General features: G+C 37.4%; 1 protein-coding gene across 1 annotated transcript in view; it reads right to left on the bottom strand.

Annotated features, from left to right (window-relative positions):
- Positions 1-606: 606 nt before the first annotated feature.
- Positions 607-19,256, bottom strand: part of LOC140145837 (exportin-1-like) — a 46,278-nt gene continuing 27,628 nt past the window's right edge. The window contains exons 7-23 of the mRNA XM_072167522.1: positions 17,383-17,502; positions 16,681-16,809; positions 14,299-14,457; positions 13,737-13,928; positions 13,262-13,400; positions 12,591-12,694; positions 11,858-12,092; positions 11,161-11,324; positions 10,787-10,921; positions 10,112-10,216; positions 8,776-8,961; positions 8,253-8,375; positions 7,422-7,662; positions 6,610-6,744; positions 4,908-5,070; positions 3,595-3,691; positions 607-1,121 (exon numbers count right to left, since the gene is read on the bottom strand). Of these exons, the coding sequence (XP_072023623.1) occupies positions 972-1,121; positions 3,595-3,691; positions 4,908-5,070; positions 6,610-6,744; positions 7,422-7,662; positions 8,253-8,375; positions 8,776-8,961; positions 10,112-10,216; positions 10,787-10,921; positions 11,161-11,324; positions 11,858-12,092; positions 12,591-12,694; positions 13,262-13,400; positions 13,737-13,928; positions 14,299-14,457; positions 16,681-16,809; positions 17,383-17,502 (2,577 nt within the window). The 3' untranslated portion in view covers positions 607-971. The remainder of the gene's footprint in view (positions 1,122-3,594; positions 3,692-4,907; positions 5,071-6,609; positions 6,745-7,421; positions 7,663-8,252; positions 8,376-8,775; positions 8,962-10,111; positions 10,217-10,786; positions 10,922-11,160; positions 11,325-11,857; positions 12,093-12,590; positions 12,695-13,261; positions 13,401-13,736; positions 13,929-14,298; positions 14,458-16,680; positions 16,810-17,382; positions 17,503-19,256) is intronic.

Genomic DNA, 19,256 nt, shown 5'->3' with positions numbered 1-19,256 from the left:
GCTACCCATATTTGCAGTACGTCCCCATATGGTTATTTGTACTGAGTACCCTGGGGGTCATAAGGATGTATCAATGGATCTCAATTGGAATAGCCAATTCTTGTAATAATTTTATAAAAAAATAGATCTTTATATGAATTATATCATGTATATAAATGGCCAAGTCGCACATCACTGCACATCCTTCAAGAATTAAGCTTCTCAAAATGCACTTATACCTCAAGCACTTGTATTTGCTACGTTGCACTTTTGTAACCTTGTTTAAAGCCATAATGTACAATCTTATAATATGAAATTGTTTTTTTCCAATGATTTTGTGGCATATTTGTAATATTTACACACTTCCAAACTTACACCTAAATGGAATCAGCCTAACTTGTTGTGTTTGTAGGTTAACGAACCCTTCCCGGGACACTTCCTGACATTTATCATGTTTATTACTAATATTACAGCATTTTGAGTAAAGAACAACAAAATTAAAATGTTACAGAATTAGTACACCATGGCTTTAAAGGGGGACTCCGGCAATCATAACATTATGCCTTATATGTTAGAAAAATAATTATCAAGCACGAATCACATTGTTTTATTTAAAACAAACTCAGAGTGACCATAAAAATGAATAACAACATTCGGCTCTCAACACGCGATATCCAAAATTCCCGCGCCGAAATTGTCTAAGTGCAATGACGTAATATGGTTATTTGTGTTCAATTGTCGTCAGCCTTCATTGTATTACTAGGGACGTCATTGCACTCGGCACCGGGAATTTTGAATATCGCGTGTTGAGAAACGGATGTTTTTATTCGTTTTTATGGTCACTATGAGTTTGTTTTAAATAAAACCATGTGATTCGTGCTTGATAATTATTTTTCTAACATTATAAGGAATAATGTTGTGATTGCCGGACACTTCCTTTAAGGATATATAAAAGGCGCAATTTATAAATGTCATGATATATGAATGACAAGCTATTCATCCTGCATTTCTTCTGGCATTTCATGAGGATTAATCATTCCAGGAACTGACAATTGCACCTTTCGTTTTTCATCTTGAGCAAGTTTCAAGGCAGTCTCTCTTTCTTCCAGGAATAAGTTACTAGTATCATCTCCAGCAAATTCCTGTAAACAACAAATAAATAACAAAAGGCTAATGCAGGTGCAGATCCAGGGGCACAGCCAGCCCTCCCCTTTTTCATGGCTAAATAAACAAAGAAAGAAGAACTGGGGCCTAACCTCAAAACAGGCCCAAAAAACGTTGTGGAAAATAATGTTGGGAAAGTGATGTATGTGTGGTCTGTGGTTACTTGTAGAGAAACATACGTCTACTAGTAGTGCTCCCTAAATATCAACGTTAACAGGAACATAGTGAATGGCAACGCAGAGCAGCAACTATGATGAAGCTGAAGAACTTATTTTACAGCTGAACAGTCAAATATTAACCTCTAGAAGCAGTGTTTATTTTGATGTGCTTATTATTTACCTCCTGCCCAGGTGCGGATCCAGAGGGGGCGAAGAGGTAGCGCGCCCGTAAAAATAGCTTAAAGATGGTAGGCGCCCCCGTAAAAAACGGGAAAAGGGAAAGGAGAGAAAGAGAAAAGGAGAAAAAGAGAAGAGAAAAGCGAGAAAAAGAGAAGAGAAAGGTTATTGTAAATAATTGAGTAAGCCCGTGCGGACGGGCGTAGGATAGGCCTACGCATGTAATTATTTTAGGCATTGCTTGAAGGCAGGTCCTCGGCCCAAAAGCATGTGAAAATCATAGCACTGCGAGCCCGCTGATATAAAGCTCTGATAGGCTTATGCAGGGCCCAGGCGCAGTGCCGGGGGGCTTTGGGGCTGCAGCCCCGAGTAAATAAAAAAGAGGGAGAAAGAGAGAGAGAGAAGGAAGAGAGAGGGAGTGAGCGGCATAGCCAGTGGGGGCAGGGGGCATAGTATATCCCTTAAAATCAAAAAGGGGAAAGCACCCCAAAAGTGGATCCATATGCCTATTTCACAAATTTTGAAGGAAATTTGAACGCATTTTATAGCCACTTTTTCGGTCAAATTCTCCGAGAATGGAAAATATTCCTATAAATAGATGCCTATGCTCCAAAATAACCAATAATAATGTAAAAATGTTGCACCAAATGCCTTCATTTAGGCTTTGATTGCGAGTTATTGATCATGTGTGTTCATATAAAATTAAAATTTGCGGCTCACTTGCAATTGGGAATCTGTTAAAAAATAATGCTCTGAAAATAACCAATAAATGTGTCAAAATGTTGCACCAAATGGCTCCATTGGGGCTTTCACTTTCAAAAATTTTCTAATTCTGAGGGGGCACATCCCCTCAGACGCCCCCCTGTTCTGCGGCGCTGACGCGCCGATGTTAAACCTTTAAACATTTTTCGTTCAGACTTCAGCCCCCTGGGGTCCCGGTTTCTGGGCACTGGGGCCCGTCACATAACACCAAAGTCAGTATTAACGTGGGAGTCAATCAAAGCTGACATCAATCCATGCATGCTTTAGTAGGCCTAATTGTGTGTCTCAAGTCTTACAAAGTGTCAGCATGGTCAGTGGACCAGTTTAACATTTAAAATTTTGCATATTAAGTTTGGGCCTTTTTTTTTGTTTAAAGCAATGATATAGCCTAAATGGTGTAAAAATGATGCATCAAATGGCTTCAAGTGGACCTTCATTTTGCAAAATCCCTCCCCCCCTCAGACACCCCTACGTATCGTAAACAACTGGCCGTTTTGTTTGGGACACCCATACACTTTAGGCCTATATTGTTTTAAGTAATAACTTAATGAATAGTGAATAATGGTCCACGAATGGGATGGCTTCGATTGGGCCTTCATTTTCACACATTTCCAACTTTATCTAACTAAAATTTTACACAATAGGCCTGATATAGTGTGTCAAAATCGTCCACCAAATGGCTTCAATTGGTCCTTCATTTTGCAAACTTTTCCAACTTATGAGGGGGAACATCCCCCCTCAGACACCCCCCTGCGTATGTATAAAGAAGTTACCCTTTCCTTTATGCTATGGATACCCGGAACATTTTGTTTAAAGCAATTTAGGCCTATACAATAATATTGAAAACTTGTCCACGAATGGGAAATGAGCCCACATGGTCATTTCACAAATTTTCCGCTCTTTTAAACTCAAATTTTAGACAATAATAGGGTCAAAATAGTCCACCAAATGGCTTCAATTAGGTCTTCATTTTGCAAAAATTTTCACTTCTGAAGGGGCACATCCCCTCAGACACCAACCTGTGTCACGCAAGCAATTGAATTTATACAATAATATTGAAAACTTGTCCACGAACGGGTTTCAAACTCAAATTTTACACAATAATAGTGTCAAAATTGTCCACCAAATGGTCTCAATTAGGTCGTCATTTTGCAAAAGTTTCTCACCTCTGAGGGGGGCACATCACCCCTCAGACACCCCCTGCGTCGCAAGCAAGCGCCACACGATGATCGCCATGCCATATGGTTCAATCGCCCTCTAGAAATCTCATCCCTATTTTGCGCCCCGTATTTTTTCATCTCTGGATCCGCGGCTGCTGCCCATAGTTTTTTAATAAAAATGGTAGACATCTCACCTTGATTTGCACTATAAAATCTCGTAAGTGCTCCTTGAATGCAGGAATATCCTGATTCAGGCTGAATAGGCCTTGCACAAAGACACGGATCTGGGCACTGAAAATAGACAAATGTATTTTATTAAAAGCTCACCTGATTTATGAAATCTCGCAGCAGTTCCAGTGATATGTCAATATATGTTAAGCACTTAGGGAACAAACCAAAAGTTTGATGATGTCCTGTAAATGGAAGTCCTTTCATTAGGGGGAAGGATGGGGGTCAAAGAGTTTTGATTATGTTTGTATAAAACTAGTTCAAATATCAGTCAAAGTTGATTTTTCTGGATGGAATCAACATTTCACACTTGCGTTGTAAGCAGGGAAGTTGGTCAGCCCCCTAACAAAAGTAATTTCATTTATTTATAGGACATCAAACTGTCAGTTTGTTCCCTTGTAGTATAGCTATTATATAACAGGTTTTGATGGCAATATGTGATGCGATCAAGCAAAATCAGTCGGAACTCAGAAATATTAAATTTTCAGTTTCTTATAGGATAGTAAAAAGCATTTACAAATCTGGATTTGGCAGGAAACCCCATTGAAATTGAACAACCAGTTCCAAAGATATGAGCAATTAAAGAGTTTCCAAAACAACAGGAAACAAAACGAAATATTTCCTTTGCATGGCTATATCTCAAAATCAATATTACCGAGTTCCGACTGATTTTGCTTGATCGCATCACATATGACTATAATTTTTTGTAGAATTTTCTCATAATTATTCAGAATTCTCTGTTAAAAGCCAACAATACCAGATGAAAGTCATTAGGGGGAGGCGCTGTTTAGTGTTAGGTTTGGATATTTAATTATATTCTTTATTTTCCACCCCGGTAAGCCAGGTGGAAAATAAAGAACATAATTAAATATCCAAACCTAACACTAAGGCGCCTCCACCTAATGCTCAATAATTTAAATCCCAGATGACCAACAGTTAACCCTAGTTGACCTGAAACTTTTCTCAAACGTAAATACCTTATGATAACATTGTGCTCTCAAGGCTGCAAGTTTAGGGGTGGCTTCAAAACCTAACTGCCTGTCAATTGCCTATTGCCTGGTAGGGCCAGCAATTGAGTCTGGTTTCTATTGTTATTGGGATCAATAGAACACATTTAAACCTGCAACAATTGAGGGCATGTCCAGAAACTTTCAACCACCAGGGGCCTGGTAGCCGCATGAAATGGACCCTCAACATACCAGATAAGCAAATTTGCTTACGTTTGATGAAAACTTGGTATTCTTGTGCCTACAAAGGTCCCCCCTCCTTGCTAATATACCTTTGTAAGTGTGGGAAAGCTGTCTTGAGTAAACTTGCAGTGAAGTCTTTTACATATTGTTCATTGTCCTTGTTGACTTGGTTTGTTCCTAACTTCACTGTCAGTTTTTTGTTCTCCACTAAACTGAACATGTATGCCAGAATGCTAGCATGCATCGTCAAACCTACAGAAATAAGCAAAATCATCAAACATATTTAATATTAGCAAAGCCTCAATCTGCTAATCATAGACCACATTTACAGTAGCTCCAAGTTAAAATTTAATTTGGTGTATTCGTTGTTGAAAACATTTGAACATTTATGTGATGTAATCTGTGAAACCCTCAACATGTCGCATTATCCTATTGTTTTTTTTAAGATAATAAAGGTTTTAACCTTTTTATAAGGAAATAGTTAAAGAGTTTTAAAAATTCTTAACTATTATTGTTTTCAATCCTTATAAAACATTTCTAAAAAGTGTTACATGTTTTTTGTCTACAAAACTCAAAAATTTCACCATGCGAAGAGTTTTCACAGATCACTTCACAAAATGTAAGCAGACATAGGGGCCTAGTGGCTATATTCCACAGTAATTTTTTGCATGCTTGTTGCTGAGGCCAAAAAAGTTGTTGGGCTGCATTAACATTCGCACCAAATTTTGAAACCCAGAAATACGAATATTGGCTTTGTTCATTGATATACCAAATGATCAAAAATGTTATATACCCATGTTTGCAACCCATTTTCATAATGGTAATTTTGTACTGAATACCCCCCCCCCCCCCCCCCGATTTACTATAACGTAAAGAATGGTGCAATTCTGAGTCGGCTATCTTTGGCTCTAACCTCTATGCCTTAAGTTATAGATATAGGCAGGGATTTTTGTTTAACAATGGGATGAGCGACAGAAATGTGACGATTCAAGTGTGTGTATGATGGTTCTAGACAACAGGAGGGTTAGGAGTTCATAGTAAAAACGTTAAAGGTTTAGTAGATTAGGTCACCTAGGCACTCTCACTACATTGATTTGTAAAAATGTTCCCGATTTCCAATTACTAAATATAAGTATAATATTTAGTACTTTACAAACTATTGCTTGGTAAATCTATCCAATATGACAGCAAGGTTTGAGATATCTACGCATCACATTTAAACATCTTCCTGATGTAGCTAGAACGATGCATGTCAATTATTCTTACGTATGGTCAAAGGGGCTAGACTAGCCACAAACTATCCGGTGGAAACCTTAACATGGAAACATGCGTTAATAATTACAAAATGGCCCAGGGGTCACTCCCATTGTGGCCTGTACACCATCCGCGATAATAAAAACGCGTAAAAAGGGTAGTTTTTCGTGGGTAAGCACAATACACGCGTATCGTGTTTAGGGTATCAAAAACATGAAAAACAGGAAAAAAGGTAGCAAACTTGCACTGGCTAATACGTGGAAATGAAATTTAGGGTATGATTCCTTTTTAGGGCGTGAAAACAGGTGCGTGTTTACCTGTTTAGGGTATCGTTTTACCCAAGGGGTAAATCCTTGTTTAGGGTGCTTTTCAAAAGTTGATTATCGCGGATGGTGTACAGGCCACAATGGGAGTGACCCCTGGGCAAAATGGCAGGTGTGTGTATCCTAGGTCAAACAGTGGTATAACCCGGAGTCCCGACATTGCCCTTATGAACTCTCACCCTCCTGATATCAGATATATAGACTCTGAACTCACCAGCAGTATGTGAGCTGTCTGTGACCACAGAGAGAACATGTTGTAAGATATCGGTGTAATAGGTTTGGTAGAAGCTCTGTGCTGCGTACCTGTTTTGCCAGATATTTTGTAACATACTATACAAGATTGATAACCCTGTATAAAAAAAATAAAATAAAAAAGCCTCACATTTAACATATGAGTTATGTGGCTAACCATATGCACAACTCTTTTTCAAATCTTTATGAAACATCAAATTTATTTTTACCTATAAATGCCTACTGGTATTTCAGTGTACTGAAAAAATATGCAAAAATAATTATGATTCCATAGGGTTAAATGGAAGGGGATGCTCTGGGCAAGAAAGTTTAGAATCACATTTATCAGGCACTTTTGTCTTCAGGCTTTTTCAATATGATTTTCCTATCTAAAAGGGAAAAAAAAAGACATTCAAATGTGCAAAATTTCCCACTTGTTATGCTTAATCATAAATTCCAGTTTTATAGGTTAAATCATTTACGGATTAAAAATGTGGCTTGTGTGCTAAGGTGGAGAACAAACATTTTAAGCAGATCAAGGAGGGGGATCAATCACTTTTCACCAGTGGTGGTGCCAGGAATTGGAGGTGGGGGGGTGGCAAAGTGAAGGGGGGGGGCAAAATCAACAAATTTTGCTCATGCCTGGAAGTTTGAATTTAATCTACAGATGTTGCCAATTAAATTCAGACTTTTTTTTTCTCAAATTCAATACCCCAGCAAGTCACGGCGACGAGAATTGAACCAGGGACCTCATGCACCAAATTTAATAGCCTCCTGCTCAGCCAGATTACTCACCAGTGTCGGCTACATTTCTCATTGTATGTTTCACCGCCCAGATGATAGAATCTAGCACAAGTTTAAACTGCCTGGGAGGAATATTGAGAAGTGCTGTGAAGCAGTGACTGTTAACAGCTTGTAATAAGAGGAAAAAGTTGGTCCTGTGTTCAGGAAACTCTTCAAAGTTCTTGTTGATCATTTCTAATGTACACTCGAATACAGCATCAAATATCTTTGGAATTTCTGATGTGATGTGGCCCTGTTGGTGAGGAAAGAAAAGGTTATTATAATAAAACAATGAAAATCTATACTTCTGCTTCTAATATAAACAGAATGACCTTCAATAATCTTAAACAAATCTGAATACCACATCAAATATCTTTGGGATTTCAGCTATAAGATAGCCATGTAAGAGATAATTATAAATGATTAACTGTAAGTTTAATAATGATGACAATTTAGTTCAATAGTTGTACTGTATCAAACCTTCTTTGCCAAAACAAAAACTTGATCACATGCATTGTGTTTAATTATTTTGAAATGTGTGTTTCCACTGCAGATTTGGTGTTTCAACTATTTGCAGCAATATCGCACAAAATGTGTTAATTTTACCCCTCTGTAATTCACTTCCCCCTTGCCCCCGTGAAAAACATCATTGTATGTCCACTGCTTAAACACCCCTATCAATGTGTGACATTTTTGTTTATCCGTTCCCAGAAAGACACAATTATTTCTATTTTCTGCTTGGCAGCAAATCAATTCAAAATCACAATGCTGCCCAAGTAAAAACGGTCAGAATATCTGTTACCGGTACTGTGATTTTACCTGGGAGTGCAGAGTACAACTTACCTCCAGTTTGTTCAATATAGTGGCCATTGTGCTAAGAACCTCTGGCTCTCTGGCAGCAGGCACGTTACTCTTGTAGTCTAGTAGAATTGTTTCCAGTAATGGTGGGATGAAGTTGACACACACCTATAAACAGAATGGTATAGAATATAACCAGTTATCATTTTAATATTGTTATAGGAACCATTCATAGCCAGGGGGCCACTCAAGTTTCACAGTGTACATATATGTGACAAGAAAAACACAAATTAAGGGTGAAGGCGAAACGCACAAATCCTTTTAGGGGGATCAAAAACGCCTATTTTCAAGAAAAAGGGTTGTTTTTAAAGTTTTGGTAGGTGCATTTAAGGGTCATTTTAATGATCCCTCTATTTCACAAAAGGTGTTTCCCTGGCACATAACAGGAACATCACCCATAAAACATAAATATTAGAAAATTATAAACAAAATCCGTATATTCTGTCAGTCCGACAGACAGAATTTGTGGTAAAACTGCTAAATGCAAAATCCAGCCAGCCAATCTTACCAGTTGAGGGTCAGTAGACCTGTTGACCCAGCCTGATATCAGCTTCAATGTCTCCTTCTTGACGGTCCTCATGCTACCGATCACCAGCTGTTTAGTGACCACCTCACCCCCATTGGTTATTGCTGTAGAGATGTTCTCACTCATACATGTGTACACATTTAACATATCAAGGTAGATCCTGCCCAGCTGATGATGAAAAGAAAACAAACAATAATATGTGACATACCCTATCTGGTCCATGGGGGCCAAAGATGGCAAATTTGAAACTGAGATAAAGGTAATAATATGGAGTAAAAAATAATGAAATACATAAGAAAATAGGCATCAAAAACTTCATAACTAATTAGACCTTTGGTGTTTTCAGTAAATGATAGCCTATTGTATGTATAATGTAATAATTACAGTAACTCAATTTTCAAAAATGTCTCCTTTGGCCCCCATGGACCAGATCGTGTCACATATGTGGTGCATCAAATCGGCCCTCTACATTTGGGCTCAGTGCAACAAAGACTCATCTCCATTACTATAGTCCATATACCTTCCTCGAATCAATAAAGTAAAATCATATTTTAAGATTTTCTCAAAAACTTAATTTGTGACATGATCTGCTCCATGGGGGCCAAAGGAGGCATTTGAGTTACTATAACTTAGTATTACCTTGTAGTAACATTATGCTATCATAATAGGCCTACTGAAAAATCCAAAGGTCTAGCATACTTGGTTCTAAAGTTTTGTGATGTGTATTTTCTTATGTATATTATTGTTTTTTACTCCATGTTTTTGCCTTTATCTCAGTTTCAAGTTTGCCGCCTTTGGCCCCTATGGACCAGATCGTACGTGTCACATTTTTTCAGGAATCTGTTATGTTAGATGGATTCCTTGATCATTTCCTTTCTGAAAATGTAGTTTGAAATATCTCATCATTTACATTCAGAGCTACAATAAAAACAATATCTAAATTACTGAGGGAGGTAAACACACTATATAATCATTCATATTCATACATAAGCCTGATGCAGATGATAATTATAACAGCAAGCTATACAGCACCAAAGGTTATCATGTATACTAGCTATCACTGCAGCAAGTTTTGAGTTCATCTGGACAGCCAACCAATCCATCTATGCCATCATAAGCCTGATAAACATCCCTTTGGCCTCCACCAGATCGTGTCACATATGTAAAAGATTCAGATCATAGGATACAGTGTGAATTAAGGAAATGGTTTGGTATACTCACAATGATCTGTCACAAAATGTAGACCAAAATGACGAGTGAACAAAATTGTCAAGCATCTTTGTGTTAATGATAACTATTTAAGTATATAGATACCTACCTGTGTTACAAATGGATGTCCCACAGCCTTGCAGGCTCTCACATTGGTCTTTAATATACTAGCCAGTTGCTTCACATGCTCATGGTCTTGTAAAATGGCAACATCCTATATGGGACGAAAATTTAAATAAAAAGCTTTTGAGACATAAGTTCATGATCATGATGTGTAACAACTGAATTGTTTGACACGGACACCAGTCTTTGCATATATAAAAGTGCTTTAGAGAGTGCTGCACACAGGCATAAGCCCATATGAGAAACCACATATATTGATATAACGGGTGTTGGCTCTTATTAAACTTGATCCTTATTATGCAAATGAGACGTAACAGTTTACCTTCTGTAGTTTTACACTGAAATTTCGGGGCTTGCTCTTAATTGTTATGCTCCCTATTTTATGTGCTCAAGGCCATTTCTACACAGGTGAACGATCGAGCATGAATAGAGTCTACCGCACAATTATTTGGAGCGGACTAAATATCATATTAGTGTACTCAGGGAATGTAATGTACATGTAAGCCTCACCTCACTTTTACCCGACTTAATAGACCTCTATGACCTGAGACACATAAAGTAAACAATTTAGCATCATTCAATAATGCAGCTATAAAAGCACAGTAACCCAATTAGCCTACCAAGATATGCAAGCAGCAGGAAAGTCTGACAGGGGCATTACCTTTGTCGCTTGAAGTATAATGCCATCCCAGACTTGGTTTGGTAATAGCATGTATTTCTCTATCAGATGTTCTTGTACTACACTGTCTGTCTGCGCACTGATCATGTAGCCAACAGCTTCATAAAATGTGTGCACCTGAAACAGACAAAAAAATACATGGACATAAATTTTAAAAAATTCATCATAATTGCATAGAACATGTATTAATACTGAATGCTGTCTACAAATTTTTGTGCTGCTATCAAATAGCGCCTAAATCTGTGAAGGCTCCTTTGGTACTTGGATTAGTCATGCAAACTTGAATTGTGATTAATTTTGCTTTTGTGAAGGGGGGTCTGTGAGTCCAAAAGCTTGTACACATACAATCAGCTTACCTGCTGAGGTTGCAAGTCACAAATGATTGTGTTGATGCTGGCTAAAATCTCCTCAATAAATGGCATCACTTCTCCAACCTGCACCTGCACAAAATGGCGACGACATTTCTGGGCGATTTTGATGAAAGTATCGCATGCCATATCTTGTACACCATCATGTGTTTCTGTCAAAGACAATAGGGATGAAAAATCTGAGACCAATGTATATTATAGTATATTATAACATCGCGGATTAATATCAAAATATTTTTATTTTTAGAATTGTCTTGTGACATCTTGCCACAAGCATCACAAATTATTAATTCAAGTCCTATACTTTGTCTACTTTCTTTAACACACTGTAAATATAGACCAGACAGGTCAACTAATAGCACTCTTAACTAACGTGGGTCTACTTTTCGGCGTAGTGGTAAAAGCCTAACATTTCCCGCCTATTATGAGCTGATCAAACTATACATTATTTTGCAATAGCTTTGGTCATTTCGAAATGACCCTATGCACATTAAAAATGTATACAAATATTCTGACCCACAGAGCAACAGAGTTTATTGGTTCGCTGCACCATGCACACTTGGGTTTAGGGGCACCCGATCTACTTTTAACTCGGGCACCCTGACCCAAAGTTAATATGCCACTGGTCTTCCATAGGGGGCATAGGGGGCAACTTGAACAGCCCAATTTGGATGCAGTGCCTTACCATGCATGAATTCAAAGAGTTTGTTGACGACCGTTTTGAGGAACTTCCAATGCGCCCTCAAGAAGCGAGGATACTGTCCCACCACATACATGATGTTGGATGCGATGATGGCCTTGTTGTCTTTCCCTCTCTTTTGTTCAACGAGACCCAGTAGATCTTTGATGACGGTTACCAGGAAGCGCTTTTCGTCCTCCTCGTGCATAGCACCACTAATAGAGCCAATAGCCCAGCATAACTGGAGCAAAGAATGACACAAATGAAAATCAGAGTAATGTTCACCCCCAGCTTAAAGATATATTACGGCTGCGCAGTAATTATGAGCCCCGGGGGTAAGATTGAAGACAAGATTTATTGGCAAGCCAAAAGAGAGGGTTAGCAATTTGGCAAGTCGAAAGGGGGCATTCCAGCAAGCATTTTTTGACACAAATCTACGGGGGCACATTTTAAAAAACTTGCCCTAAAAAGGCTAAGGAAAACAGTACAGAAATGTTAAAATATGCAAAACTTTTTGCCCGCTATGCACGTATCATATAATATATACCAATAAAAGTTTGCAAACTAGAAACCCAAACATTTGGCATGTGCAAAGGGGGGCAGAAAGGGGGGCTCATAATTATTGCAGTCCTTTAGACCAGAAGATAGATTAATCATGCTTGTGTCATAATAAAATCTGCGAACATATGATCACAGTGAAAATTACAGCTTTATACAATACTAAGGCTTTATATCTTACTGTGTTGAGATTCTTCCATGACCACTCCTGCCCATTGACTTGTAGTTGAAGTTTTTCTGTCATTATTTGTTCTGTGTCGGCATAGTCCAAATGAGTTAAGTAAACTGGGAACGAAATTGTACAAAAAATTATTAATATGGACAAGCATAGATTTTTTGTACAAATGATCACCAAGCATGAATAGGTTGAGTCCAGCATGATACGTCATAAAGCATTGCAAACTTGTTCTCCTGGGGGAGAGGAGGGCATTCGCATACTATCATGTATTGTCATCATCGAGCAGGCCTTCATATACATGATATATGTCCAACCTAAAACACTGACCATAGGAAAATACTAACCCTAACTCACTGACCTTCCATTAAAACCTTCTTGAACGAAGATTGTTGGAGCGCATGGCGAAATAATCCAGAGTATACAATTTTGCACTCCATGATCGACACACAAACATGGCAGAGTTGGTACTCTTTGGGTCTACCTCATTGGTTCAAGTAAAACACCACCAGAACAGGTCTACTCACAAGGCATGGATCCAGGTTTTTGAAAGAGAGCCCGCTCATGAAGATATTGTCGGGTTGCTTCATTCCACATTCATTTCCTTTCTTTTTTACCTTAATTTTAGGGGCCTGACCCCTCTCTCCCCTGCCCCCCCACCCATCCCCTCTACTCACCAAGTGTTTCTCTCATATTCTTATACATGATGATTGAGTCAGTGTCTTTCATGAATTCCCTCACCACTTCACCCTGATCATTCTCAACAATCAAGACTTCTTCTGGCTTAGCCATCTTGGAAATCATGATTCGTCTTACCTGGAAATCAGTCAAGCAATCAATCAATAAATCAAATAATTAGTCAAGCAATTAATCAATCAATCCATTTGGTTTTGAACAAATTTATATTAAAATTTAAATGTTTATTCAAAATTACCCTGAACAATATTTACCCTTAATTTACCCCCCCCCCCCCACACACACACACCTCACCCTAGCTACAGCTATGCAATTCATGTTGCCTGACAGAAGAAACAAAATTCATTTGACAGTTTATTCTCACTCCAAGGCATTAGGGAACAATCCAAAAGATCAACAGAGTCCTATTAAAAATGTAACTAAATTCGTTTTTTAGCTCTGACTTCTTAATCTTACCTTAGATAAGATGGGCTGGTAGAAGACCCTTCTCTCTGGTACAGCCTGTGAATGATTACCAATCCTTAAAGGAGAGAAAGGGAACGGACCCTCTCGATAGAGATCAGATGATAGTGAATTCCAATATTCCAGGCATATTTTGAAAATCTCTGTTTCATCTACTTCGGATATGAGAATCAGGTACTGGTGTGCCTGTTGGAAGTAAACAGAGGTCATTATATAGGTCATAGAAAACTGAATCTAGTTCTTTTCTATAAACAAGAAGTGCCTTGTCGAAAACCACAATCTGATATGATCAGACCCAGGGTCCCACTTGTCATTGACAAGGGGTTATCATCTGTAAGCATGGACCGTAGCACTCTCAAATTTCCTTCTTTAGATTTCCCGTTCATGTTATGTTCATGCAGTACTTCCTGAAAATAACCCTATACACATGAATCTTTGGATACCCCTGACACCCCCCCCACACATAAAAACACAAAATTATGAACATTTTCAATTTTAAGTAAATAATAAAATAATTTCTGGTGTTGCCACTGAGAACCATGTTTCCTAAATGTACCTCAATCAACACATCCTGGAGATCAGGCTTCCTTTCAATTAAAGACACATGTTCCTTGAAGAAAGTGCTCAGGAATATGCTGAGATTCTGAATAAAGTTTTGTTCTTCATCTCGCCCGGTCGCATAGGCTTGTTTGACGTTGGTATGTAAAGGCAGCATCTGTTAATAGAAAGATAAAATTCCAATTCCTATCAATCAATGAAGCATGCAAGAAAGCAATTTTAATTTAATTTATCAATTTTGATCAATTATTAAATTAATCGAGCAAAGCACACATACACTTTTGATTTATTTTCACATAATTTTTATTCAATTTTGATTGAATTGATTAATTTTGACAAATTATTCAATCAATCAACCAATCAATCAACCAATCGATGATTACTTACCTGTTTAAGTTGTGTCATAGTAAGGGTAAACATGACAACAAATTGTTGTTCATACTGGCTCACTGTCACTCCCGCTATCTCAGTCAACAAATTAGTCAATCAATCAATCAATCAATGATTACCTACCTGTTTAAGTTGTGTCATAGTAAGGGTAAACATGACAACAAATTGTTGTTCATACTGGCTCACTGTCACTCCCGCTATCTCAGTCAACCAACTATTCAATCAATCAATCAATCAATCAATCAATGATTACTTACCTGTTTAAGTTGTGTCATAGTAAGGGTAAACATGACAACAAATTGTTGTTCATACTGGCTCACTGTCACTCCCGCTATCTCAGTCAACCAACTATTCAATCAATCAATCAATCAATCAATCAATGATTACTTACCTGTTTAAGTTGTGTCATAGTAAGGGTAAACATGACAACAAATTGTTGTTCATATTGGCTCACTGTCACTCCCGCTATCTCAGTCAACAAATTAGTCAATCAATCAATCAATCAATCAATCAATCAATGATTACCTACCTGTTTAAGTTGTGTCATAGTAAGGGTAAACATGACAACAAATTGTTGTTCATATTGGCTCACTGTCACTCCCGCAATCTCAGTCAACCAACTATTCAATCAATCAATCAATTAAGCAATCAATGATTACTTACCTGTTTAAGTTGTGTCATAGTAAGGGTAAACATGACAACAAATTGTTGTTCATACTGGCTCACTGTCACTCCCGCAATCTCAGTCAACCAACTATTCAATCAATCAATCAATCAATCAATCAATCAATGATTACTTACCTGTTTAAGTTGTGTCATAGTAAGGGTAAACATGACAACAAATTGTTGTTCATACTGGCTCACTGTCACTCCCGCAATCTCAGTCAACCAACTATTCAATCAATCAATCAATTAAGCAATCAATGATTACTTACCTGTTTAAGTTGTGTCATAGTAAGGGTAAACATGACAACAAATTGTTGTTCATATTGGCTCACTGTCACTCCCGCTATCTCAGTCAACCAACTATTCAATCAATCAATCAATCAATCAATCAATCAATGATTACTTACCTGTTTAAGTTGTGTCATAGTAAGGGTAAACATGACAACAAATTGTTGTTCATATTGGCTCACTGTCACTCCCGCTATCTCAGTCAACAAATTAGTCAATCAATCAATCAATCAATCAATCAATGATTACTTACCTGTTTAAGTTGTGTCATAGTAAGGGTAAACATGACAACAAATTGTTGTTCATATTGGCTCACTGTCACTCCCGCTATCTCAGTCAACAAATTAGTCAATCAATCAATCAATCAATGATTACTTACCTGTTTAAGTTGTGTCATAGTAAGGGTAAACATGACAACAAATTGTTGTTCATATTGGCTCACTGTCACTCCCGCAATCTCAGTCAACAAATTAGTCAATCAATCAATCAATCAATCAATGATTACTTACCTGTTTAAGTTGTGTCATAGTAAGGGTAAACATGACAACAAATTGTTGTTCATATTGGCTCACTGTCACTCCCGCTATCTCAGTCAACAAATCAGTCAATCAATCAATCAATTAAGCAATCAATGATTACTTACCTGTTTAAGTTGTGTCATAGTAAGGGTAAACATGACAACAAATTGTTGTTCATATTGGCTCACTGTCACTCCCGCTATCTCAGTCAACAAATTAGTCAATCAATCAATCAATCAATCAATCAATGATTACTTACCTGTTTAAGTTGTGTCATAGTAAGGGTAAACATGACAACAAATTGTTGTTCATATTGGCTCACTGTCACTCCCGCTATCTCAGTCAACAAATTAGTCAATCAATCAATCAATCAATCAATCAATGATTACTTACCTGTTTAAGTTGTGTCATAGTAAGGGTAAACATGACAACAAATTGTTGTTCATATTGGCTCACTGTCACCCCGCTATCTCAGTCAACAAATTAGTCAATCAATCAATCAATCAATGATTACTTACCTGTTTAAGTTGTGTCATAGTAAGGGTAAACATGACAACAAATTGTTGTTCATACTGGCTCACTGTCACTCCCGCAATCTCTGTCAGACATTTTAAGGTTGTATTTCGAAATAGTGGCACATTCAAGAACTGCATGAAAAAAAATGCATATAATTTTACATGGAATAAAAAATAAACAAATAAAAGAAGTTGGACTGGGGGATACAAAGTATATCAAACCTATCAAATTGCATACCGGGGTAACTGATCACATGACTAGGTCAAGAGTCATCATTTTCAAATTTGCTTAAATGTGGCAGTTAACACCACAAAATAGTTCAGAGCATAAAATCAAATGTGCCAAAGCATTAAAAATGTATATCTTCCATTACAATCTTCCTAACAAGCAACAACAGTTTAACAGAAACAAAGATTGCTATTTTATGTGACATCATATGATCTGGTCCGCTCAGTCCAAAGTTAGAAATTTTGATTTTAGTTTTTAACATTCCTAACTTGCTAAGTGCCTACACATGTTGAAATCCCTATATGCCAGGCATACTTGATGCAAAGTTATGAACTTTTTATGTGCATTTTCTTAATCTTCGTGGTATTTGTGCTCCTTATATTCTTGCCTATATCTCAATTTCATTATTGCCGACTTTGGTCTGATTGGATCAGATCGTGTCACATATGAGCTCATATGTCCTGTTATATACTTACTTTATAAATTAAAGTACTGATAAGTTTTGTTTCAAAGATGTACCCAAGAGGTATCCAATTAAGAAATCTTAGAAGTGTTTCCAAACAAGATGAAACCAATGTAAAACTTTGGGAGTTATCCTGAAATATAAGGGGAGAAATTGCTTATTAGAAATTGCAAGCAACTGTATTTTCAACATTTTCTTGGATGCGTAAAATTTATGTATCTAAGAAAATGTTGAAAATACAAAAAGGACATATGACAACTACATTTGGCGGCATCATTGTTCTCAGTCAACTAATTACCTTATGCATTATTTAGTACTTGCTCATATTGTTTTCCATTTTGGTGTTAGGAGTAAGAAATAAATAATGGATTACACTCCATAATATATTATAAGTACTTAGACAGGACACAGAGAAATATTGCTCTTATAAAACTAATGGTGATCTTAAGGGTGGTCTTAACCCTGGAATTATGGAAACTTGTTGGTGTAAAGTATATAAAAAAGTATACATATTTAGAATGGCAAAGACTTGATAAATTTATCTGTGAGATCAAATTTGTGCCAAAATGCTCATTTTCCATTATGGAGGTGTATATATTGTAAGTGGAATAGCGCATTACAGCTTACCATTACATATTGACATAACTGGAAGACCTGAGAGAATTCATTACACATGCTGTCTTTTAGATGTAGGGGGTGTAGATTGTAAGTGGAATAGCGGCATTACAGCTTACCATTACATATTGACATAACTGGAAGACCTGAGAGAATTCATTACACATGCTGTCTTTTAGATGTAGGGGGTGTAGATTGTAAGTGGAATAGTGCATTACAGCTTACCATTACATATTGACATAACTGGAAGACCTGAGAGAATTCATTACACATGCTGTCTTTTAGATGTAGGGGGGTGTAGATTGTAAGTGGAATAGCGCATTACAGCTTACCATTACATATTGACATAACTGGAAGACCTGAGAGAATTCATTACACATGCTGTCTTTTAGATGTAGGGGGGGTGTAGATTGTAAGTGGAATAGCGCATTACAGCTTACCATTACATATTGACATAACTGGAAGACCTGAGAGAATTCATTACACATATGCTGTCTTTGAGATGTGGGGGGGTGTAAGTGGAATAGCGCATTACAGCTTACCATTACATATTGACATAACTGGAAGACCTGAGAGAATTCATTACACATGCTGTCTTTTAGATGTAGGGGTGTAGATTGTAAGTGGAATAGCGCATTACAGCTTACCATTACATATTGACATAACTGGAAGACCTGAGAGAATTCATTACACATGCTGTCTTTTAGATGTAGGGGGTGTAGATTGTAAGTGGAATAGCGCATTACAGCTACCATTACATATTGACATAACTGGAAGACCTGAGAGAATTCATTACACATGCTGTCTTTTAGATGTAGGGGGTGTAGATTGTAAGTGGAATAGCGCATTACAGCTTACCATTACATATTGACATAACTGGAAGACCTGAGAGAATTCATTACACATGCTGTCTTTGAGATGTAGGGGGTGTAGATTGTAAGTGGAATAGCGCATTACAGCTTACCATTACATATTGACATAACTGGAAGACCTGAGAGAATTCATTACACATATGCTGTCTTTGAGATGTAGGGGGGTGTAGATTGTAAGTGGAATAGCGCATTACAGCTTACCATTACATATTGACATAACTGGAAGACCTGAGAGAATTCATTACACATGCTGTCTTTGAGATGTAGGGGGTGTAGATTGTAAGTGGAATAGCGCATTACAGCTTACCATTACATATTGACATAACTGGAAGACCTGAGAGAATTCATTACACATGCTGTCTTTGAGATGTAGGGGGTGTAGATTGTAAGTGGAATAGCG

This window comes from Amphiura filiformis, chromosome 2 (assembly GCF_039555335.1).
Source record: "Amphiura filiformis chromosome 2, Afil_fr2py, whole genome shotgun sequence".
Lineage (NCBI taxonomy): Eukaryota > Metazoa > Echinodermata > Ophiuroidea > Amphilepidida > Amphiuridae > Amphiura > Amphiura filiformis.
This window is presented reverse-complemented; position numbering and strand designations above follow the sequence as displayed.